The sequence below is a fragment of the Cyrtonyx montezumae genome, unplaced genomic scaffold (genome assembly GCF_038088225.1).
Source record: "Cyrtonyx montezumae isolate F1298 unplaced genomic scaffold, pur_monq_1.0 scaffold_18, whole genome shotgun sequence".
Lineage (NCBI taxonomy): Eukaryota > Metazoa > Chordata > Aves > Galliformes > Odontophoridae > Cyrtonyx > Cyrtonyx montezumae.
The window spans coordinates 8,041,820-8,067,262 of NW_027071914.1; the positions used below are offsets into that span (position 1 = coordinate 8,041,820).

The following is a 25,443-nucleotide window of genomic DNA, read 5'->3' on the forward strand; positions in this document are numbered from 1 at the left end:
GTCCTGACACGGAATGAGGCCCGCCTTATTTCTGGACATCTACCATCCTTCAGGCTCTGACTGCCCCCCACCATCATTCTCTCAATAGAGCTGTTCATTCTCCGGGTTAAATCCTGCCTACCCAGAAATACACACACACACCTTCACTCTTCCTCACAAATAAATAGGCCCCTCCTTGTTACTGTGGAGACACAGGCGGAGAACCGGAGTGGCCCAGACATAAATCTGAGCGGTGGGCTCGGACATGGCTGCAGCCACAGGCAGTGAGCAAACAGGAAGAGGGCTGAGGTCACCCCAGCATCATGCGGTGGGATGCTGGCACTGGGCTCTGCTGGACACCAGGAGCAGCCAGACCGCCCGCAGCTGCCAGAGCTGGCGACGGGGGAAGGCTTTCCCCACACTCACTGTTCTGGCAGTGCTCTGGCCAGGAGTGATGGAGCTGCAGCTGTGCTGGTAGGTCTTGTCTTCTGTGTCCCAGTGATGTGTCCTGGTTTATGCTGGCTGACTTCTCGCATCTCTGCCCTCCAGCCTGTCCTGCAGCCCTTCCCACATTACCTACACAGGTCTGCCTTTCAACCCCTCCATTCCTAACATTGCTGCAGGACTCAACACAAAGACAACATATCCAACCTGATTGTTGATCATCACAATCACAGTTGTTTGCCTGCTTGCTTTTGCAATGCAGACCTTTGGGAGACGATTTGTGCCCGGGCATCTCTGTAGCAGGCTCAGCTCGGCCGGTCCCCGTGCAGAGCTATACCTGATGCCCTCGGGCGCAGGCGGCAGTCCCCTGTCCGCAGAGCTGTCCCCCGGCAGGCAGGAGGTGGCAGCATTGCACAGCCCAGCAGAGCCTGCTCCCCTGCATACCCGCGCACGGGCTAGGTACTGCCTGGGAGCAGCAGACCTGTTTTTCCTGCTCCTCCAAGGATACGTGACTCGAGAGCCTGCAGACTGTTCAAATCCCATCCAGAGCAATCATTAAAAACGACTAAACCCCAAAGGCCTCTAAGTGCGCATCAGTCCTAATCTGTTTGCAAATCACGATTAACAGTAATGTGAGGGCAAGTGAGGACAGAAAGACTCTGTATTTAGAAATGAGTGTGATGTTCAGATACACCTCATTTGCCCTTGAAGCTCCAGCCCCCTTAAGTGCCGTGTGATGTGTCAGAGCTCCTCCGCACAAAAGCCACATTCCCTCTCGGTGAGATGAGTGTGGATATTCTTGCTCTTACAAATGCTCCCTTACAGCACTGAGGTAGGAACGAGTTGGAGGCTCATTCGCTCTCTCAATATTGCTTTCATTCTGTCAGATACGGTACAGTCTGATCTGATTTCCAGTCTTCTGTGTTTTATTTTTATTGGAAATGCAAAGGGACCTGTAGTAAAACCTTGGGTCCAAACTGACTGAAACATAAGGGGAATTTGGAGCTGATATTTGCGGCTCACAGCATTGCTGACTGCCAATTTTCCCTCTCCATTCCTCCTGGTCTCTCACCATGGAGTCATCCTGTAACTAAGTGAGTCCACCACAGGAAGAAACAGAGCAAATCACAGACTTCCCTCACTGGGCAACAGCCACATGGACACAAGCCAGGACGTTTTTGCACTTGTGCAGACAGAAAGTGTTCATACCACAGTAACTTTACCAAGTTAGAAAGCAATATGGAGAGTGCAGGAAAAGCCTCCCTTACCGTGTGGATGCTGTTATGCTAGGATTCCTCGACCTTCATATGAACAACTTCCTACTGATGTGGTAATGTCCTAACCTGGACCTCTTACTCTCAGTTTTATCAAAGTGTTAGCTATTTAAAACAGTCTGTGCACAGACCAGTCTTAAAATCTATTTATTTATTTTTTATTATTATTCCCATGGCTTTATATACGGCAGGCAAGCTGGAAAGCAGCTCCTCTGCATACCCCCATTAAATTAAATAACCTGAGTGGATGTTCCTTCTATATACATGAGCTACATTACTGTAGGAGCTTTCTTTTTTGCTGAGGACTGAATCATTTCCCAAATGTAGGCTTGCACAGCAGAAGACGCTGCTCTGACAGGGAGTGATAATGAGTCACTGGGAATTCACAGTTTTGTGTTCCTGCAAAGGAAAAACTCACAGCACTGAGCCAGAGGACAAGGGAGGAGAACTTGTTTTTGAAAGACAGCAAGAAACAGGGTCTGGAGCAGGAGCTGCTCGTGGTTGGAGCTTGGGTGAAGTTGCCAGGTGGCACAAGACAGGGGCATTGCGGCTCTGGGTGGTCACAGCAGGTGATGCTGCCCAGCAGCTGGCAGGGGCCTCATGTGAAGCTATCGGCCCCTTGTGCTCCTCACAAATCCACCACCGCCTCAGAAACCTCCCACAGCAATGTGAGGCCTGCCAGGATTGCCAGCCCTGTGTACTGCCTCCCAGCAGGCCAGGGCCAAAGGTCGGATGGATAACACAAGCTGTCAGGCTGAGCAGGGAGGGGTAATGAGGCAGATATTGTGTGCTCACAGCTTGTGGGGAGCCGTGTTCATAGAATCATGGAATGGTTTGAGTTGGAAGGCACCCAACTCATCATCTAGTTCCAACCCCACTGCTATAGTCAAGGACGCTTCCCTCTAGACCAGCTCGCCCAAAGCCATGGCCTTGAATGCTGCCAGGGAAGAGGCATTCACGCCCTCACTGTGCAACCTGTTCCAGCATCTCACCACCATCACAGTGAAGATTTTCTTCCTGTTATCTAGCCTAAATCTACCTCCTTCCAGTTTAAAACCATTTCCTCTCGTCCTGTCACTACATGCCCTAATAGGAAGCCCCTCCCTAGCTTTCCTGCAGGCCTCCTTCAGGTGGCAAGGCTCAGCCCCACAAAACGTGGGGTGCAGGTGCTCACAGCCCTGGCACTGCAGCAGGACACGAGGCTGCAGATTCACTTCGTGGGTTAAATGCAGGCAATTCGTATGCAAGCGGGCAGGGGTCTGGGTCGGGCACGGCCTGGAAATGCCACCAGCAGCGGGGTCACAGTCACTGTGCAGGCAGCCAGGGCAGTGCTCCATCCCCAGCAGCCACTGCTCAGACACAGCCACCCCCAAAGCGGCTCTACGCCACACGTGGCTGCCCGTGAACGGTTCGGGTCAAGCCACCACTTGCTGGCACCGGACCCTACAACTCCGCGTAGCCCCAGCCGGCGCCCGCGACGCGCAGCTGAGGGCACAATTGCTTCTGCCCTTCCTCTTCCGCCCGAGCTTCAGTGACGCACATGCGCACACGTCGCGTCCAAGGGCGGGGGGCGGATGGAAAAAGACGGCGGTCATTGGTCCGGCGGGAGGGCGGTGCGCGCGCACACGCAGAGGGCTTTTTGTGGCCTTGCCAACGCCTTGTCCCCGCCCTCTTCGCCCCTCGCGCAGGCGCAATGCGGCCAGGAGGCGGCCTCACTGCTGCGCGTGCGCCGGGGCAGCCCCGCCCCGTTCCCAGCGTGCCCCGCGCGGTGAAGAAGCGGCGGCTGCAGGCTGGGGGCATTTTGTGTCCGTGATAGCAGCGCTTGAGAGACAAGATGGCGGCGGCGGCCGAGTGAGGGACCGGCGGCGGCCGGGACCCGGCGGAGCCAGCGGGCCTCGCGGTTCCCTTCCCCTCTCCCCTCGCAGCACCCCGGCGGCCGCCTCTCGCCTCTCTGGAGGGCGCGGGGCAGAGCCGCGGAGCGGGGCGGCCGCCCGAGGGGCCCGGCCCGAGCTGAGCGGCGGGGTCCGCCGTTCCTCGTTCTTCTGCTCTCTCCTTCCCTCCCCTGCCCCTCTGCCCTTCTCGGTCCCCTCTCCCTTCCCCCGAGCCCAGTAGCGCCGGGAGCGCCCCGCAGCCGCCCCTCGCCATGGCGAGCAGCAGCGGCTCCAAGACCGAGTTCATCGTCGGGGGCAAATACAAGCTGGTGCGGAAGATCGGCTCGGGCTCCTTCGGGGACATCTATTTGGCGATCAACATCACCAACGGGGAGGTAAGGGCGGCTCGAGGGGACGTGGAGAGCCGCGGTGCCCGGTGGAGCCGGGCCTTGAGCCTTTCCCCGGGGTGGGGAGCCGGGCTGCGTGCTCCGAGCACGGCCCCGCACCTCCTGGCCTCGGGCCGGGAGTGCTGTGCCTCTTTCTCACGGAGCCGTGGGCTCCCAACCCACTGCTGCACACTGAGAGAGGTAAGGGGAGAAGAGCACCTTGTCAGCGGCCGCAGGAGTCAGTCATCTCTGCCCCTTTCCTCAGTTGGGGAACACTTTATCTCGTGTTCGTCAACAGCAGTAGAAACAAAGAAGATCCCCTGATTCTTCAGTTCTTTTTTTTTATCCTCGTGGTTTTTTTGTTTTTTTTTTTTAATTCTTCCTCCCCCTCGCTTCTCTGAGCTGTGAAGAAGAAACACCCACATATGTTCTTCCTTTCTTATGTGAATCTGAAGATATAACATCTCCAGCTCAGTTTCATGACCTGGGATGGATATTGGTGTACGAATCATCACAATACGGATTTTATTTGAAGAGGCAGCAAAATTCAGAGGATGTTGAGCACCGAAAGCTTAAACCATTGTAGTTCAGAGCATGTCTGGGGAATACTGAAGTTTGTGCCCCTACTTCTCAGTGGCAAGGCAATGCTTGGTGGACGCTCTGCTCTGATTCCTTGTTCCCTCTCACTGCAGGAAGTTGCCGTGAAGTTGGAGTCTCAGAAGGCCAGACATCCCCAGTTGCTGTATGAGAGCAAACTCTACAAAATTCTGCAAGGAGGAGTTGGCATCCCACATATACGGTAGGATTCAGTTGTGTATGCCAAGTATGGTGACTTTCCTTTAATGTTCCTGTGAGGTGGGACACTACCATAATAGACTTAACCTAGAAGGAGTTGAACAGCTGGGAAAAACACTTCATTCTAAGCTTAACAACTTGCTGGGAATGCTTCTAGCTCCCCATCCGTGCCCGACACTGTGTTGTTAGGTTTACGTACTGTGCGCTGAAAGATTTTGAGCAGTTTGTGAGCCGTGAGAAATTCTTAAAAGTGATCAGAATCAAGTATGAGGTTGTTTCTGTGGGAGCTGGTGTTCTTGCTGAGGTTGAGAGTTTGCAGCTGGTACTGGAAATGGCTGCTTTCTTTTGTTGTTTTTTTTTGTTCCAACATGTCTTCCTCCTCTGCTCAGAAAATGGCGGATAGACATGATTAACCCTCCCCCTTCTCCTGTTGGGACAAGGGACGTGCTCGGGCATGTATCTTTTCCTTTCATAGTTATGTGCAGCAAGGCTTGAGACTGCTGAGAACCTCGACCAGGAATGAAATGGCAGCCCCTTTCTGTTACCCGCAGCAGATGCGTCACTAGGATTTCCGTACAGTTAAAGTGCCAGGATTAATCCCTCCCAGTTGCTTGCTCGGCGGTTTCCTTGTTTCTTATTCTGTCTGAAACTTTCAAGAGTTTTCAATAATTTCCTGATGTGGAAGTAAGTTGCTGCTGTTTTGGTGCAGCAAACTCTAGGAGGAGTCATTTCTCAGATTATTGAGGTGTTATCCTGTATAGTTCCTACTACTGAATCTGCATCAGAATAGCCTAAGTGAAACTTCTTTCTTCTCCAGGAACACTTTGGCCAAGGATATTTAAAATAATCATTTTTAAAGTTATTTCTGATGTTTGTGTTGTAAGAGGAATCAGTGTCTTGTGCTGCAGGAGCAACTTCAATATAGCTAATGAGTCAAACTGCAGATTGCAGTGCGTCCTTTCGCTCTTAACTCACTTGGTTGTGTGTGCATGAATCAGTGGTGTACAGACTGTAGGGGCACAGTGATTTGTGTATTTTGGTTTGTGTATTGTAATGAAACTTAGAAGTTGGTACCTTTTTGCCCTGTACTGTACACACAGCTGATTGTAGACCTGATTGTATGCTGGGGTTATGTAGCCAAGGAGGCAGCCTTGTTTTGACCATCTGTCCTCTGCATTCACCACGGCTTTCTTCAATAACAGAATGGGCATACCTGTTTGAAGCAGGCCAGCTGCAGTTGTAACAGTTGCTTGTGTGTAACCAGATTTTATTTTAGGTGACAGATTCTCTTGTCTTTGTATGAATACATTTGTTTCACAGCTGAAAAACAGAAATTGCATATTGAAAAGCCATCAAAGTATGGTTTCGTGCTGAGACAAGGGTAACTGGGAGAGCAGCCAAAGCAAGTGGGTATCTGGTGTTTCATCACTAAACTGGAAAAGCATGCTTTCTTAAGCTTACACTTTTTTTTCTAAGAACCTATAGTGCTCTAATGAGACTTAAGTTTCATGTTTTTCATATTTTCCATGTGACAGAAGTGAACTACTATTTAAAAGTAAGTTCTTGAATTCTATTAAAACACCTCATTCAAGTATTTTATATAAAGCTGAGGTGCTGGAAGTTGTCTTACATGTTGAGAAACTTGTTTCCAGCTTCAATTAAAGCAGTCATCTTGTAAGTTTTCTTAACTTTGTATTTGACATACTTTCATTTGACCAATCTTTTCCTATAACCAGTAACTCATTTGAAGTCCCACCACCACAGAGGAACTAAACTCTTTGTCACGTGGCCTCTGAAAAGTAATACCAGATTAGAAGAATGTGGGTAAGAAATGACAACTGAGGCAACTCTCAGAACAACTCATCTCTAGCACAACAGAAGTTACCTAACATCTGTTTGATAGTGTCAGGGGGTCTTGAAGGATTCCACCTTCAGGTTCCAACACTGTTAATCTTAGGATGATTTTTTTTTTAGAAAAGGTTTTCAGAAAATTTTTGGAAGTATCTTTTTGGTTTTCAGAAGCAACTGTTAATGTAAATTTTATATACTTATAGGATGTTGTTTGACTGGCTCTTTGTGCTTTTTCTTCCTGTCCTGTGATACGAAATCTGGTGGTGCTGGAAAAAATAAAACACAGTACTGTTTCCTAGAAGAAGAAGCTGAGGGGAGTGCTCAGCTCAGGGTTCACCTGATAAATACTGAAACATTGTGTAGTTACTAGAATCACTATTATGGTACTGGGAATCTGGAGGAGGGGGCTTGTCTTACTCAGTGCATCACTGAGGTGCTTCAGAGTGTAGGAGCAATGTCAGAGTAGTGCACATGTTGTTCCAGGGGTTTTCTGACCTGCATTTTTGGCAGCAGGAAAGCTGGGAGGATGTATGACTTTGTACTTGGGTCCCTTTGCATGTGTAATTGATAATGTGTTCTCCTGTTGTTTGTAATGGCTTGCTGTCCAGTTGGGATAAGCTGTTCTTGGCTCAGTGTATTGAGCAGCATGATTCAGGTTGAGGAAATCCTTTCAGTAAGTTAAGTTTTCTGTTAAGTGGCACCCTTAAGCAGCAGCAGCAATAAAAGTGCAGAATCTGATAGAAGACTGAGGAGTGGTTCTTAGCTTTTCTGATTTCTGTCCTGTATAAGCTGGGCTCAACAGCATAGCATTTCTGTCCTGCTGTTTCTGTGGGATTAACTGTGAGCTTTCACTTGCTGTGGAGAGAGGACTTGCTACTTGCACTGTAACAGAGCATATTTGCACATGGGATGCAAAAAATTGATTAGGTTGTCTGAATATCTACACAACTTCAAATTTACATGGGGTTCTTCAGCTTTGCTGCTAGCTGCTGCTTTCTGGAGTAGCAGGGAAGATTCTGAACTACTCACTGAAATTTCACAAAACCTTCTGTGAATTCCAGTGCAGACTGTAGTAGACAAAATTTGGCTGTATTACCTTCATTTTTGGCTCTTGAACTAAGCTTAGCATCTAACATTCTACTCTGCCTTAGGACACAATGTGAAGTCTGCAATATTCTGGTAGGTTTATTCTGATTGTTCTCGGCCATCAGCTCTTTTTTTTCTCTCTTTTTCAGTAGCAAAGCAGTTTTAGCCATGGTTGTCTTGTGAACTGGGTGCTGATCCTACCAGTTAGGAATATCTGACTTTATTCCCACATTCTTGGGCCTGATTCAGAGGAATGAAGCTGTTCAAGGTTTTGTATGTTGTTTTCTGGTGTAAATCTGAAGCTCTCCTGACGAGAGCGATTGTTTGAATCATCTGTGGTTGCCACTCTTGGTTTTTGCCATTTATGGTGATTATCAACTATTGTTCATATCCTTTATGAAGATTCTTTAGATATCTTTCAGATGTGCTTCTCTTCTAAAAGAAAAGCAAACTTCAGATTTATTTTTTCCCCCTGACAACACTTTGGGATAATTTGTTACCTGCTTTCCACCAGAAATGGATGTTGTGCTGGATCGAGCTGCAGTAGTTGGTCAGGTATGAAAGTGTTGCACAGAAGAGCAAAGGCAACTGTAAGACAGATGATGCTGTAATCTTCTGTGGGCAGAACTGAAGGGATGCAGTATTCAATTGCATGTGGGGCTCATCAGGGGGATATTTGAGTTTAGTCACTGGTAAGTTTAAATACAAAGACTATTTACTTTTTATTTGCAACTTGAGCATTTCTAACTTGACAATGCAATAAGTTCTTGTAAAAATCTTGAAGTGGAGAAAATAAATATTGTCACTTATGTACTGCTATGTAATGTCCTGAATCCTGTGGTGTGTTTTAAAGCTGCTGTCAAAAAAGTAAAAGTGTCTCAAACATGAGGGCTCTCTTGTTATTTAGTGCCATGTTGGTGGATAAGCTGTTAATAAGCTTCTGCCAGTATTAATCTTTACTAAATAGTACATGCAGTGGAAAACCATGGTCAAGTTCAGTAATTTTAAAGTGGTTTCCACAGTGGATTTTTCCATGAGCATTTTAATTTCTGTTCTTAAAAATCTGTGCATGTATTTCTTTCAGGCACCTTCATACTGAAGGACAGACCCATTGTAGTAGACAAGAGCTGTACTCCTGTTCTGATAGCTCAGTGTAAAACTGAAGTGAATCTCTAAGCTTTTTCTGCTTAAGAGTGTGTGTCTTAAAACATGAAATTGATTTTGTTTAATAACAATCTAAACTTCTGTCTTAGTTGGTGCTCATAGACTCCTTAGAAGCAGCTGAGAGAGACCCTGGTTAGAAAATTTGTTTTTTTTTCCTCTTGCCTTAGCTCATCTTTTGAAGAAACAGCTGCAAAAGTGTGTGCTTCCAGTTCAGTGTTAACTCCATTTGGAACAGATGATCAGCAGAAGTCCTACAGAAAGGGTCTGTTTTCTTCCACAATGTCTGCAGTGCATACTGTAGATTAGTGGCTTACCTTCTCATCTGAATTGAGCCTTTTGACTTCTATGGAAGAAATGTGACTTATGTTCTCACTTCCTACCAGCTGTTAGTTTACTTCATTAAACAACTAGCAGAGCAGCAAGTCGTAGAAGTATGTATGCAACACAAGACCAGGCAGATGAAATTTCCCTTGTGCCTAACGGATGATTTGCACTGGCATACTTCATGTGTTCATATTTTTCTCATAACTGTACAAAAAGTGATACAAAATTTTATTTATAGCCTACCTAACTTGATAACGTAGGGTGTTCTTTGCTATTTCTTTATTTAGTACTTGGGTGGCCTAATTCATACTCACCATGGCAACTAACGTTAGATGACATCTGTTAAATATTCCACTTGTCTTTCAGTCATGCCATCCGATGTTAGGTTCGTTTATGTTACTGATTGCTAGCAGCTGAAGTGCTTTTCCAGCTTCAGGGAAATAGAGAATATGTGACAGTGTAGACTTGAATCTGAGAGTGGTAGATTGCCTTCCTTGTGTGTGTTGCTTCCATGTCTGACTCAAATTAGTGTACTTGTATGCACAGAGTATACTTACAATTTGTAGCATCTTTATTTCTCGGGAGTCTGTCCTGAGAAGTCTGGAATGTGTTTGAGCAGAAGAGATTACTTTTGGTCCTGTTCCTGCTCATTTTGGTTAATGTGCAGTTCTTCCTGTGGTTCTGGCACAGTGCACCTTCCTAGGCCAGCACTCGTGGTTCTGTTTGGAAAGGGAGCGTGAAGATGAGTGCTTGTACCTGTAGGCAGTTGGTGCCTATTTACTACTTCCTTGATTTCTTTAATGGCTGCCTCCCTCTTACAGTCCTCTATCTACAAAGAGAAGTTGCATAACATCATGACTGCCTTGCTGAGCTGTGTAAACACGATTGCTGGGATCACCATCCTCCCATCCATTTTGAAGTCCTTTTCTGTCCCTGTTCTGATTTGGATTTCCTTTCCTGTGTATTAGTGACCCATTGTCTATGGATTGCTGCATGAAGGACTGTCAGTGCTGTAAGCATTGGTACTAACTCCTTCCCAGTTTCTTTGAATACCTGTGCTTGCATTGGTTAGAATTATTTTTTAGCAATGCCTAGAAGTGTATGATTATAGGGAGGGCTGTGTTTTCCCTTGAGTTATGTTATCTAACTAGTGCCTAGTTTAGAGACTTGTGTGTCAGTGCTTTAGTGATTGCAGGAGTGGAATAGTTCCAGGTCATTCATCAGTTCACTGTCATTTGGTTTGATTTCGGGTGTTGAATCCTTTGTGCTCATGAGGTCTTCCAGACTTGTGCATTCACCCTTGTGTGCCTACTGACTTGTCAAACTTACTGATAAGGTTATCTCAGGTAGCCCCAGTAGTTCTTTCCAGCTTGCTTGTTCACTGTGCCTTGTTTTTGTTCTGGTAGTATTTCTTAATCCACTTTCATTCATTTGGCATTCTCCACTTTTTGTCATATGAACTCTTCTGTCTTATGTTTGAAAGGCAGAATGATGGGAAGCTAATTGCATGGAACTAGACAGAGTAATAAGTTCATAAGTTCATAAGGTTGGAAAGGACCTATAAGATCATCTAGTCCAACCATCCTCCTATCACTATCTCTACCCAACTACTAAATTAAGTCCTTAAGCACCTCATCTAAACGCTTCTTGAACAGCGCTAGGGATGGTGCCTCAACCACCTCCCTAGGCAGGCCATTCCAGTGCCTGACCACTCTTTCAGAAAAGAAATGCTTCCTGAGGTCTAATCTAAATCTTCCCTGGCGCAACTTGTGGCCATTCCCTCTCGTCCTGTCATTACTTATCAGGGAGAAGAGGCCTACCCCCTCCTCACCACAACCCCCCTTCAGGAAGTGGTAGAGTGCTATAAGGTCTCCTCTGAGCCTCCTCTTCTCCAGACTAAACAATCCCAGCTCCCTCAGCCGCTCCTCATAAGACTTGTGCTCCAGGCCCCTCACCAGTTTTGTTGCCCTTCTCTGAACACGCTCCAGGGCCTCAATGTCCTTCTTGTAGTGAGGGGCCCAAAACTGAACACAGTACTCGAGGTGCGGCCGCACCAGAGCTGAGTACAGGGGGATGATCACCTCCCTGCTCCTGCTGGCTACACTATTTCTAATACAGGCCAGGATGCTGTTGGCCTTCTTAGCCACCTGTGCACACTGCCGGCTCATGTTGAGCCGAGCATCAACCAACACCCCCAGGTCCTTTTCCTCTCTACATTCTTCAAGCCATTCTGCCCCAAGCCTATAGCATTGCATGGGGTTATTGTGGCCAAAGTGCAGGACCCGGCACTTGGTCTTATTGAACCTCATCCCATTTTGCTCAGCCCAGCTGTTCAGCCTATCCAAATCCCTCTGAAGGGCCTCCCTACCCTCAGGCAGTTTGACACATCCTCCCAGCTTTGTGTCATCTGCAAACTTACTGAGGGTACACTCAATTCCCTCATCTAGGTCATCAATAAAGATATTAAACAAGATGGGCCCCAAAACTGACCCTTGGGGGACACCACTCGTTACAGGACGCCAGCTGGACTTAACTCCATTAACCACTACCCTCTGGGCACGGCCCTCCAGCCAGTTCTCCACCCAGAGAAGAGTGAACCTGTCCACACCACGATAATGGTACCACGTAATGGTAGGGTAACATAGTACAACTGATGAAATTAGCAAAAGTTAATAGAATGTTGATGCCCAAATTGACCTTCTTTGTTGAATGAGAATATAATTATTTCTGGATGCCTTTTCGTCAATATTTTGTTTTTGAGTTCATCTAAGTCTTCTCACAGTAGCACTGTACTTCCTTGCAGGGAGACACCGGGATGCTTTTCTGTTGTTGTTTAAAACGTGTGACTTCTGCAGTTCTTGATGGCTCCAGGAATGGTTGGTGATTGCAGGCACATTCACAGAAGCCTGTGCAGAAGACTGGGTGCTTGGCAAAACGTGTCTGAGGAGAGCTTTTGTTGGCCTGAAACAAGACAGTCTTGTTATAGCTGGTGGTAGGAATGCTTTGTTGTAACAGTGAGCTGATGTTCTGGTTTTATGCATACAGTAACCTGTAGACAAAGTGATGCAGCCTTGGTGGTTTCAGAGCACCTGGGCTTTGGGTTTTCTTTACCACTGACCAACAGCTGCCTAGTTATTCAGTACTTTCATTCACAACTGTTTGCATTTGGCATTTAAATGAGTTTCCTGGATGCTTTTATTTATCACTTGACCTGCTTGCATGGTTTTGGTGGCTGTAATTATAGCAACAAGGTAGCAGTGCTAGCACAACTGATGGATGTAATGCATGAAACTACTGGTTGTCCTGTGAGGGTGTAAAAGTGACACAGTAGGTGGTAATTGAGCCTGTAGTTCATCAGCTTGTTTCTAAGTAGCTAACTCCTTGCTGACTTCTTTGCTAACTGGTTTACCTCAGTTATATTTCTTTCCTTCAAGGAGTCTAAAATGTGAATAGGTTAACAACCAAGTACGTTATTTTCTTATTTAATATTTTTAAACATGAATAATTTTCTGAAATGCTTGTTTTTTTTACTGTTGGCATTATTTAGGAGCCATGTGGCTGCTGAAATAGAGATGATATGGTTTCTAAAGGTGCAGCTCTGAGAACAGAAAAGAATTTAAGTTTGGGTCAGCCTGACCTACAGTCTTTGCTACAAAGTGCTAGATGTGCATCAGTACTTTGCATGCTTGTCTCAAGGTTAGTTAAGGGAATGCAAAAACACTGGAGTAAGCATTCACTTGTCATGTGATCTGGCTTCATGCTCACTTCACTGGGTGGGATTTGGAAACCAAATACTTTTCAAGTAGTGTATCATGTGACTTAGTTGTTTAGCATGGAGCTGTGGACTGTTGAGGATGTTACAAGGAGCTTTGTGTGTGAATATGTTGGAGCTGTGTAGCAGGCTGCTAAACCACATGGTTTGGAAACTTGTTGACATGGTGAGTCTTAGTCTTCCAAGTTAGACAAGCTACTGAAGTCCAGTGAAGGTCACAGTTTGATTTTGACAATGTTTTAACCTTGAAAGCTTCAGGAAAGAGTTGTTTTTAGGTTTTTTTTGCTTTGTTTGTATAAACTCAGCTCTAGCTGATAATCAGCCTTGAACAGATGAGGCAGGGTAGAGTGACAAAGCGTTTTTGTGCATGCATGAACTTAGGCACACCCCATAGCTTCAGTATGGACTGTGTATCTTAACATCTGTGTTCAGGGGTCACAGTGTTACATGGTGTGTTCAGATATAACTCCTAGCTCTTACAGTAGTGAAGCCTTCCTGTAAGGTCTTCTACTAATGTTTGGGAAAGCTCATAAACTGTATTTTGCTATAAGCTGTGTATATATTTGCATAAGTAGGTGTAGGTGGACCTGTGCTACAGATCTGAAATTGTCTAATAGTGCAGTATGCCCTAATGGGATGTAGTCACTGCGGAAATGAGTTAGAGTAATACTTTTTCCTGGTCTAGGGAGACAATATTTGATTGAGCATATGTGGTACATAACATACACAGAGTCATTGTGTAACCAAAGTGAACTGTTGTTAAATATCTTGTTCCTGCTTTCTAGAACACTCCCTGCTTAAAAAATATTGCTGCTGTTCTCTTAGCTTTAGTGAGAGTTATTCACTGTAACTGATATGTAGAAGACGTGTTCTGAGGTGCTAGTAGCATCTGATAGTTAGCCAGGGCTTTGTGTGGCCATTCTTTCCTACTAGTAGTTCCCTTCAGAGCTGCAGCAGCAGTAAGGCTCGGAGCACCGGAGATCCCTGGTGGAGGGACCTGCCTTTTTTCCAGAGGTGTGCTCCGTAGTCCTGCACTTTACTCCCACAGTGTTAAAACTTGCATGGCAAAGTGCTTGTCCAGAGCATGGGGTTGTATGTTATCTTACATTGATTATGGGAGCAAGGAGTACTTGCCAAGCTCTTGAGTATCAGAATTTCCAAGGCTTCCTAGGAAGAGTCAACACTTTTGCTTGCACTGCCAGCAGTAGCAGCTATGGGACACACTGTGAATGGACCTGATGTAGCCTTACTTCTTAATCTCATTTTCCTGGAGATATTCCAAGGGAAATGAGAACTGCATGTTAGCAAAGTAAATAAAGCATGGCTGACTCCAGTGTTCTAGCAGAAGTTTCAGTTGCTGGTCGTGAAGTGAATAAATGGGGTGCTCTACTGCATGAGGAGTTACAGGCCTGTGAGCATGAGAACTGGATGTTTAGAAGTCCTGTCGTCTCTGTCCTGCAGTGTGTATTTCTGAAAGGCAGAATCAAAAGCGGTCAGGAGATTTGAGAGTTCTTGTGCCTATGCAGAATTAGGCCAAATGGAGGTTGTGCAATCAACCTGAGTTATTGCGTGTGCTAAGCAGAGAGATCCCTGTAGAGGAACCAAATCAAATGATTTTCCCAGGGTAGGGTTTCCTTTCATCTGCTTAGCTTTTCTCTTTTATGACGCTGTAACTGTTTGCTTAGTTCAGTAAATGCCTGGTGTAAGGTCCTTTTCCCTTGGACTGTGGTCTTGGCTATTGAGCCATTACTGTAATGAACAATTACAATCTGAGATTCTGTTTCTTAAAGCAAAATGTGGTTTATCGGGATCTGGGTTTACTCTGTAGGATGGCAGGCCTTAGAATGTTTGGATTCAGTTTATTTCTTGGACTTCCACAGCAAAGCTAAACTTAATGGCAGAATAACTAGGCAGATCTTTGCTTTGGTTGACTGTAATGTTCCATTTTGAACGTGAACTGCAGTGTTTAATAGACTCTTGTCAGAACTACTCAGCAGTTTGCAAGGATGACTTTGATAGGAACCAAAACGTAGTCATACTGAGGAGTTATTCAAACTTTTTTTTTGCCCCAGATTGACACATCAGGACACTTAGAGGTTGATCCTACTGTGTGCTTGGCTGTGATTGAAGGTGTCTCTATTGCAACAACTGTATTTCTGCCTCTGTGATGCTTACTTTTCCATGTTTGATGTTGAAAACCTGGTGGAGAGTTCTTGTCGTTAATACAGTAGTATTTGATTGATATTTGCTGAACTTGAATGAATAAATGAGAAGGTAGTGTGAGTTAAATGCATGAACTCTTGTATCGCAGAGATGCCTTACATGAAACAAAGCCTAAAGCAATTAACAATACTTCTGTGAAAGTAAATAATACAGGAGATAATTATGGAAGTGTAAGGTGTCCTGCTGATAAGTTTCAATTCAGTTTTTGAATTATGTACTGAAACCTCAGTATATTGGCTTGTAATGACTTTTGCTTTGATTGTGATAATTGTGATTGGTGTTTCAGTTGCTGCTAAAACTTAGTTTCTACTTAAGGGAAACTTAAACATGCCATGAGCTGTTGTCAGTTTCTGTTTTGCCTTCAGACTTTGCTTCCAGGAAAGTAAGAGTGACTAATAACCCTGGTTTTCACTTAACTCTAGATTGAACATAAGCCAGCAATGTACCTTTGCAGTGAAGAGGGTTAGTGGCATCCCGGAGTGCATTAGAAATGTTGCTGGCAGGTACAAGGAAGATGATCCATCCCCTCTACTGAAGCCACACTGCGAGTGGTGCGTTCAGCTCTGGACTCCTGGGGACAGTGGAGATTTGAGTGGGCCTGAGAGAGTCCAGAGTAGGGCTGCTAGGTTTGAAAATGTTTGGTGTTCAGATAGCATCTGTTGGATTCCAAAAATGCATTTTGAGGGTGATTGCTTTTGTATGTTCAGGACATAACTCTCACGTGACAGTAATTGAGCTGCTTGTCTCGCTTATGTTTACTGAGGGCTAAGGCTCAAACTTGTATGATTCTTGCTAATGCTGACCACATGTCTTTGTTGCAGGTGGTATGGTCAAGAAAAGGATTACAATGTTCTAGTTATGGATCTTCTTGGTCCCAGCCTTGAAGACCTCTTCAACTTCTGTTCTCGCAGGTTTACGATGAAAACAGTACTTATGCTAGCAGACCAGGTATGTGCAAGCATTCCTGTGGGGGTGTCAAAAAACCTGATATGTTTTGTGTAACATGGTTCTCTTTAAGTGGGTTAAATAATGTGTTAAACAGTCTTCTGTGTTAATTGGGATACTGTGCTACTCCAAACTTAATCAGGGCCTCAGAGGTTTGATAACCAAGGCCACAGGAGTGCCTGTCTATTTAGTCTTTTTCTAGCAGTTGACATTTTTTCAACTCGGTTCCGAGAGCACAGCATTTGAAATAGCACTTGCTGTTTAGTAAATAGCTTGGTTGTACAGTCCTCAGTTATTTGGAAGGCAGTGAGAGGTTCATGAGTTGAATTTTCAATGGTGATTTAAATGTAATATTACGTAACTTGGTGTTAGTACCAAGCTGTCGTTTAGCCAGAGCTTGTAGGATCCAAGGCATATGGCCAGGGAAGCTCAGGACACTCGTATAGAGACGAGATCAGCTGTCCCTTGTCTCTGCTGCTTTAAGTGGCTGGTATGCTTGCTCTAGAATGATGCTTTTGCACGCTAACTTAACTAGTCAGGGTGTCACAGTGCTTCTGAGGAACTTGTGCAGTGTTCCTTTGTATAATGAATACTGACTGGTTGTCATCTGGGAAAAGTAGGTGGGATGTATGAGGTCAGTGTACAGAACTGGGTTTTAGGACATAATAAAATAGAACAGCTGGCAAGGATGTGATGTTGTAACAAAGTTTAGCTCACTAAAGACAATGTGAAGTGTAGCTGAAAAACTGTCCATCTAAACTTGCACTGTGATCTCGCTCACAGGAAATAGCATGAGCATATACGATACGAAGATGTACCAGAATCACTCTGCATCTTTGTTGCTCTGTCATTCTTGGATTGTAGTAGTTTAGGCAGAACAGGATGGACCACAATCAAGTTGTTACTTGCTCTGTAAAAAAGAAATAGGAAAATAGTACTTGATGATAAGTGAATAACTGTTTGAATGAATAACTGAGGTGGGCATTGCACAAAGAGAGAAACTTCAAAATTGTTTCATAGTAGGCACTGAAAAGCTTTGTTTGAACTACAAAAAATAAATTACTCATTAATTGGACACTGTAGTTAGATGATGAACTTGAATGTCTGGGAAATAATTCCAGGTATTTAATCTTCCAGCTCCTAGCCAGTATGGAATTCTAATGTATAAAAGAATTTCTGTAAAACGTATGTGAAACAACTTGGTTTTCATTGAGCAAAGCATGAACTTAAATTGCTGTGGAAGGTAGCACTAAAAATCATGTTTAATTGAAGGCATAAGTGTGTTGTGTTGCTCTTAATGGATCTCATGTGTTTCTTTTTGTTGGTGTTTTCTGTTTTGCAGATGATCAGTAGAATTGAATATGTGCACACAAAGAACTTTATACACAGAGACATTAAACCAGATAACTTCCTAATGGGTATTGGGCGTCACTGTAATAAGGTTAGTCTGATGCTGTATTTGAAAGACTCAAAGACAATGGCTATGTTACTTGATTCAAGCTGCTCAGCCTTTTTACTCATTACTGAAGGTGATGTTTTGGATGCATAACCATGAATCTTTGATGTGAGAACTTGGGTTTGTCAGTGTCTGCTGCTAAATGCAGTGGTGTGTGTGTGTATCTCTGACCCACACTGAGAAGGACTTGATTGCAGGATGACCTCAAGTCTGGCAAAAAGATCATAAGCCAACCATAGAGAATACTTTGAAACTCCATCATTGATTTAAAATAGCATCGTTGAGATGACTGTTGTAATAGCATTTTTTTTTCTTAATAATAAAGTCAAATCTTTGACTTTGGAATGACTTCCTTTGATGAAAAGAGTTGGTGCCAGCGTGGGAGCTCCTGACCTACCAGTCATCAGGGCATTAAGTCTTGCAGTGACAGACTGGTAAAGAGGACTCTTCAGCCATTCAGAAATGTGGATACTAGTCAACATATAGACCAATTGTCTCTATAAATCAATGAATTTATGCTAATATGTGAATGAAAAGCTTTTAATTACAGAGTACCTGAATATATTGTGCAACAAAAAGCTGTTCTTCATTTAGTTTTAAAGAGGGGTGGGGGTGGGAGGTGGGTTGAAGTTGTTGCCCTGTTTGAATGGTTAAAAAGACTCAGAAGTGCATGTTTCCGTATGTGGGGGAATAAAGTTTTCTTCTACACAAGGTTTTATTTTATTTTTAGTCTAAAGTAAAATATGCTTAATCCTGCTATTTGTGTGTTGAGCTCGGGCAGACAGGCAGCATTGGCAATGCATTAAGCATGCTACTTAATAGAAATTAACTTCAGGACAAATGTACACGATCAAGCTGTTTATTGGAAGCAAGATTCCCACTTATTTTCTATATATGCCATTAGAGATTGTCTGATCTCTTTAGGCACTACTAGTGTTTAAAATGTTTACCTTTGTTTGCCTGTATGAATGCCAACTTCAGAGCCACGAACACTAGGAGGGGAAAATGTATTAACATCAGGTAACAGCTCTTGTCTGAAGGGGTGCAATGCACTGAATGGTTAGATGCAACCTTTGTTGGAAAAGCTTGTAAGCCTAATTCAGAGGCAGTCTTTATGTAATCCTTTTGCTGTTAAACTTTACTCATTCCCAAGTTTCATACTTTCACTCTGTAGAGCTCTGTTTTTCTCTACTGTGTCGAGCAGTTAGACTCCTTAATTTTCTGACAGAACTTGGAGTAAAAGTAGCCTTTTTTTCCCCTAGTTTTAGTTTCTGATTTCCAGTTGTTCTTTTTGGGCCATTTATCTGTACTTTTGCAGTTATGCTGGGTTAGCGTTGCAGTGCTTTGTTTCATCTTGATGTGGATTAATGGCCTAGAAGATACTGCTGTGCTCACTTTAGTGGAAGAACACATTAGATTTGCATCAGCTGGAAAAAAAAGCCAGTAAACCATTATTTTTCTTCTTTTCCCATTAGTGTACTAGTTAGAGAGCCAAGAAGCCTAATGGTGGTAAATACTTTGTGAGCTGTGAGTAGGGGCTTTGTTACTGATGCAGGATTTTAGAGATTAGAGAGGTACTACTTGAGAAAAATGCAAATTGACAAGTTTAAATGGGCAAAATGAGAAATGAATTGCTTAAGTTTAGCACTTAGGTGTTCTATGGAGGGAACAATTGCCAACACACAGCATTTGCTCCTTTTTGTAATAAAGGATAGTTAAGAGGTTTTTTTTTTTTAAGATGACTGTATACTATCTAAATTAAAATCAGCCACAAATGCTAGAATAGCATGGTAATCTTGTTCCAGTAGCTTCCTGTCAGTTATAATAAAATATATATACACATTCAAATTTTAATTTGGTGACTGGGAGAATTTTTGCTCCCACCTTAAAAGGTGAATTTTCAGCTCTGCTAGAAATAAGCCCTGCATGCTTATGAAAGTAAACTTTAAGGTGACTAAATGCCTTCTACCTCTTCCTTACTGAAGATTTACTTTTTCTAAATGTCTTTCGGGGGAAGGGCAGTTTGTGAAACCAAAGGATGCTTTTGTAAGCAAAACTTCAATTTCCTTTTTTAATAGAGCCAAATGTCACCACTGTTATCCCTGGCCAAGGCAGTGCCATTTTGGAGCGGCTCGCAGTTGAAATTTACCCTGCCATATCTTAAAAATTTTCTCCTTACAAAAAACCATAAATTAAAAAAGAAAAAACCAAACCAACATAGCTATTGGAAAGCTACAGTGCTTGGTGGAAGAAGGATGGCATTTGGCTACCCTGTTCTTTCTCAAACGCCTCGGTGTTGCCTGTCTGCGCCGGCCATTGTTGCAATGTAAGCAATACTGTTTGATGCACTGCCACCCTCTATTGTTTGTTCAGTGTTTAGAATCTCCAGTGGGGAAGAGGAAAAGAAGCATGACTGTTAGTACTTCTCAGGACCCATCTTTCTCAGGATTAAACCAGGTCTGAACTGTCTCCTATTCCAACCTCAACCCCAAATTCATGTGCTTTATTTTTTGTTTTGTTTTCGTTTTGTTTTCTTTTTTTTAATCTGGAGAATGTAGATCTTGCAAAAGCACCTCTTATGTTGGCATTATTCAGACATACTTGGCAAACATGTAACATTACTAAGATGTTTCCCTGTGGCGCTTGTTTAAATTGTGGAATTATTTCTAAACTTAAGTTTTGAAAGGGCTAAATGTATGTGCTTGATTTCAGATGCAGAAGCTGATTTTTTTTTTCCTTTAAAACTGAAAGGCGAGGTCTTGGATGTGTTGGAAAGCAGACGTGCCACCCCAGTGAAATAGCAGGGCTTCTGTGTTGGTGTTGCTTGCCTTCCTGTAGGGTTCCTGCAGCATCTTCACACACGTGTATAAGTTCTACTGTTACGTCACCTGGACTTTTTCCAGTACTGTTTTTCAACATCCTTCCTGAACGTGTGATGAGGACTCTCACATTTTCATCCATTGTGCTTATAAAATCAAATTACTCTGGTGTATTGGTGAAGCGTTTAGTGCTAAATGTAGTACTCTTCACTCTTAAAGAGAACATGAATTGGAAGCATGTCAAGACATATGCCTCTTTCTACCAGAACAGCTGGAAATTGCTGAATATGTATCTTAGCTCAAGAGTTTGGCCATAAAACTCAGCCCATAGTTTTCCACAGTAAGTCTTGAAGTATTAAATCCCAGCCAGCTAGCTGCTGTATGCAGGATTAGACTTCTGCTGTCTGCTTCTGTAACTCACTTATCTGTTGAAGCAGGGACTTTGATCTACTTTTGTCGCTGCTCTTGGCAAAAATCTTGCCCTGCTTTTTCCAGTTTCCTACTGATCAGACAGTAAGCAGAGCTAAGGTGGTATGAGGTTATCTGTGAACATGCTTGTTTGCTGGTTGGCATTGATGTGTTCCTTATTCATCTAAATAAGTCTGTATGTTCCTGTGTCCCTGCATCTGAGATTGACTTAACTCATTTGCCTTCCACCCATCTAGAATGGGGAATACAGAGTGAGCCTGAGCTAGGGAATAGAATAAACTTCCCCAGAGGGGTCAGTGTTGTCAAATAATATCTGACTAATGTGTAAAGCAGGACTGAACTACAAAACGGATTGTATTTGATACGTATATTTCTTTAAAGAGGGCTACCCATCCAGCTTATGAGAATGTGATTACCTTCTTCAGTTCTAATATTCAGAGCTTGTAACAGCTGTGCAAGAGACAACATCATTTAGTTTACTTCTCTAACCCTTGAGGGATGTAATCTTAAGTCTGCTGAACAAAGAACTCAACACCAACTCTTTGCCTGTTAGAAGCCTGCTTTCAGTGTTACCTATACTGATTCAAAAACTCTGACTTTGTCCCTTTGTGGCATTAATTAATGGCAAAATTAATAATATTTTATAATAATATAATATAATATAATATAATATAATTATATTATATAATAATAATAATATAATAATTAATAAAAAAAAAAACAGGATTCCAGAAAGAATGTGAAGGCTTTGAATCACTTGAAGTGTTTGTACTTGAATTTGTATTGGAAAGATTTTGTGGGTGTAGTGCTCAGTTTCCTTCCTTCCCTAGGCACAGTGTTTTACTTTAAGCTAATTGGCAAAGGCCCTGCAAAGTAGCTGTTGCAAACTGTACATCAGAGAATGTCATGAGATTGTGGACCTTTCATCAGAAAACACAAGATTGCCACTGAGATAAAGCTTTGCTTCTAAGAAAAATTGCCTTTGTACTATAGTAATCACATATAAACTTCATGCTGTTTGCTTGGGAGTTCAGTATCTGCATTGCTCGTTTCCCTGTAGCTTGAGGAGGTCTCCACGCTCACTTAGCGAGTACCTGCCACTACAGATACCTAGCGCTAGCTGTAGCGAGTGCAGCAGAGAAGACTCATACCTTTCCTAAGCTGTTGTCTGATGCGTGGAGTTCATTTTTAAAGTCTGGTTTAATTCCTCTTGCTCTTCTGGGCCTTCAGGGTGACTTTTCCATAGAACTGTTTGTAAAAAGCAGATGAACAGGAACTTTGTTGTTCTGTGGAAGTCATGGTACAACTGGAGCTTAAGAATTTCTGCTCTATCACATCAGCCATTTAAAGAGGCTTTTAGCTTTATTTTTTTCCTGTCTAGACTGCTACAGTTAGAAGAATCTTCAGCCAGAAATTTAAAATGTCTGCTGTGCATTTCAGAAACTCTTTTCATTATCTTGCAGTCTTCCATGTTGTGTTGCCTTTTATAGGTCATATCAGTTCCAGTGTACTACAGTGACCCTGTTTCACTTTTGAATGCAGATGCAACTGTGTGTGAATCCCTGCACTTTTTTCCATTAAAAGCTCTATCTTCTCTTCTTCATCTTTAAGGTGATGCTGAATAGTTTTTTGACTGAGAGTTTCTCAACCCATATCTCTTCTCTACATAATTTTCCTTCCCCTGGTTACTTCTGTAGCATTCACATATGTAGGGGTCATAGTCTCTGGTCCTGTGTTGTTAATCCAGTACTGAAATCTGTTCAGCCAGTTGATGGAGTAGCTTGAAGACCAGTTGCTAAAGTTTGAAATGTTCCTTATGTATTTCTGCCTCTGCTTTTTTTTTTTTTGCCTAGTCCTGAAATCTTGTTGCATAAAAGTACCATCTATATTAGTGTGTGGCTAGGCTGGCTGTTACCACTCTAACTAGCACTCACTCAATTGTTGCTAAATACCAAATCATTGAGCAAGCTTGATTATTAGAAATCTAAATTGGATCCCATGCACTAGGCTCAAGCTTGCTGGCTTTATTAATTTCATCACCAAAGGTTTCATGCTGCTGTTTCATGTCTTCTGGTAGGGTGTACTGTTGAAAGCCAGATGTCATTTGCTGCTGGAGGGTTTGGCCTTATGCTCTGCAAAATGGCCAGTGTTCTTTACCATTCATAGAAAAGAGTACAGGATATGCATCATTTGCATTGAGCTGCTGAGCTGCCATTAGCTATCTGTATGTGTGAAATGCTCTCGTGTGAGTGGGTTTTCCTGACATACACTGACATGCAATTAGTTCTTCCTAAATTGTGCTCTGTCGTTATTGAGCTCAATGTGATGCAAATTACAACAGTAACAAAATAAATGTAGCACTAAACTAGAGATGCTGAGTAGAACAGTCTAATCTATTCCACTGGATTGGAAAAAAGGCTTCAACTAATTCACCATTAAGTTTTTGAACTTGCTAGTTAAAGCTAGTTGTGACTCTGCACTGTGATTTTGCTTCCTTGTAACTGTAGGCTGTGTTGTGTGGATGTCCTAAAGTGTAGCTAATGCCTAATGGAATTGGTTGGGGATTCTTTGTGTACAAGTATAATGTGTTTTCATTTTTCTTTTTCTAAGTTATTCCTTATTGACTTTGGTTTGGCCAAAAAGTACCGGGACAACAGGACAAGGCAACACATACCGTACAGAGAAGACAAAAATCTCACTGGCACAGCTCGATACGCCAGTATCAACGCACATCTTGGCATTGAGCAGAGGTGAGTTCCCAGAGATTGCAGCCCCGAAGAGCACAGCAGTAAAATGATCTTATTTGCAAGCTTCTGAAATTTCTGAACTAATTTTGTATGAGTAAGCGTATATATCCCTTTGTGAGTGTTTTTTCTATTTGGCCACTTACACGAGGGTAGGAAACCAAAGCACCACTTGCTTCTTGGAAAGATGTTCTCTCAAAGCACCAGGTGCATGTTCTGTGTCCCTTTAGTTTTTTTTAGGACTATTTATACTAGTGTCTCTTCACAGATGCAGCTGTGCCTTTTTCTAGTTGTTAGTACCTGTCACTGCTACCATTAACAGAATTGCATATTTCCAGTCAGTCACCAGAAGGAGTTGTCTGAAGCTGATGGTTTCTGACTTCCCCTTAATGATCAAAGTATCGTTTATCCTTTTGCCTGTAAGCAAGACTTTATGATCACACTACTCTTCACATATGCTGTGTTCCAGTTTCTGCTGTATTCTGCCCTACGTAACAGTAGTTGCAGTGCTGTATGTATATATGTGTACATACACACTTTAAACATGTTTCTACTGTCTGGATCAAGAAGTATTGCTGCTCAGGATTGTGGCAGCACACCAACAGAGGGAAGCAGCACTTCAGGTTCTTTGAAGGCCCTTGTGAGATACAAAATAACTCAGATCTGTTCTCGTGTGCCTAGGTGTTACACAGCAGTGTAATACCATGGCTTTACCATGTTGTGCTGAGGTCTCTTAGTCAAAATTTACATGGATGTCGGTGCCTACAATCTTCTATCAAGATGACAGTTTCTAGTGGTAGCACTAACAGAAAATGCAACTTAAAGATATTTGGTGCTTTAAAACATTTCATATTTGTTTTCCTTAAGAGTATTTTATTGTCTGTCAGTATCCCTGTTTAAGCTTACTTGACATGTGGGTCAGGTACTGTAAATGACGGATGTATTTCTGAATTAAATTTTGTACAACTTTAGCTGTTCTTGTAAGAGAAGTCATGCTAGCATTCACAGTGAAGAGAGAGAGCTGCAAAGGGTTACTGCTTCTGAATTTGTTTGGAGGTTCTGTTCTGTTCTCTGCTGGTATTGGAAATTCTAGTATAATCAGAAGTGTAGTTTTGTCCATGCCAGTTTATCTAATTGCCTCTATCAAGCTAACAGTGAAGCAAACAGATAACACATTACTGTAATCAGGAGAAACCAAGTCTGAAGCATATGGCAGTGCTGTAGTTACAGAACATGTTTTCCTATATGTAGTAACAACTGTTCCTAAGGAGCTGTTTGCAGTGTTCTGTTTCTTGTTACAGTAATGGAGAGTATCATCCTGTTTTCCAAATCCTGAAAATAATTTTTGTTATAATACATCCAAATGTAATATTTCCTCTGAAGATTTCATAAATGTTTTCTACTACAAAATCAAGAAATTAAGCATTAAAGAATGAACTAGGTGAGAGAAGGAAGCTGTTAATCTCTTGGCTGATCATAGATCTGCCACTGCTTCCTCAGGGAATTTAGTCTTATGTCATGACCTCATACCAATTCACTGGGTTCTGTTTATGATTAAAATATACAAATCTAATAGAAGTGAAGTTTCACAGGTGGGGGTTATGGGCTTCGAGTCAGTTCTCATCCCTTTGGCCTTGGCTGTGATTTCATGTTACAGCTGAGGTGACTTCAGAGCTAGCTCCTGTCAAGTGAAGGGAGCAAGTCTTCTGTCCTTGAACCCTGGCCACAGCTAGTGGCCTTTTGTTCTTGTAGTGTGATGGATTAGGGAGACAAGCTGATTGTCTGTTGCAGTAACTCCCTATCGTAATTCCCCAAGGGGTCAAAGAGCTAGAACAAGTGTGGGGTGGTAGGCAAGCTGCTCTCAGTATAGCTAGTGGCTGT

General features: G+C 43.1%; 1 protein-coding gene across 4 annotated transcripts in view; it reads left to right on the top strand.

Annotated features, from left to right (window-relative positions):
* Positions 1-3,454: 3,454 nt before the first annotated feature.
* Positions 3,455-25,443, top strand: part of CSNK1A1 (casein kinase 1 alpha 1) — a 32,784-nt gene continuing 10,795 nt past the window's right edge. For 2 of the 4 annotated variants that reach the window (XM_065734531.1, XM_065734530.1), the window contains exons 1-6: positions 3,455-3,963; positions 4,647-4,753; positions 15,991-16,117; positions 17,457-17,555; positions 19,944-20,027; positions 23,429-23,568. In XM_065734531.1, the coding sequence (XP_065590603.1) occupies positions 3,841-3,963; positions 4,647-4,753; positions 15,991-16,117; positions 17,457-17,555; positions 19,944-20,027; positions 23,429-23,568 (680 nt within the window). In that variant the 5' untranslated portion in view covers positions 3,455-3,840. The remainder of the gene's footprint in view (positions 3,964-4,646; positions 4,754-15,990; positions 16,118-17,456; positions 17,556-19,943; positions 20,028-23,428; positions 23,569-25,443) is intronic. The other 2 variants (XM_065734529.1, XM_065734532.1) reach the window with 2 other exon arrangements.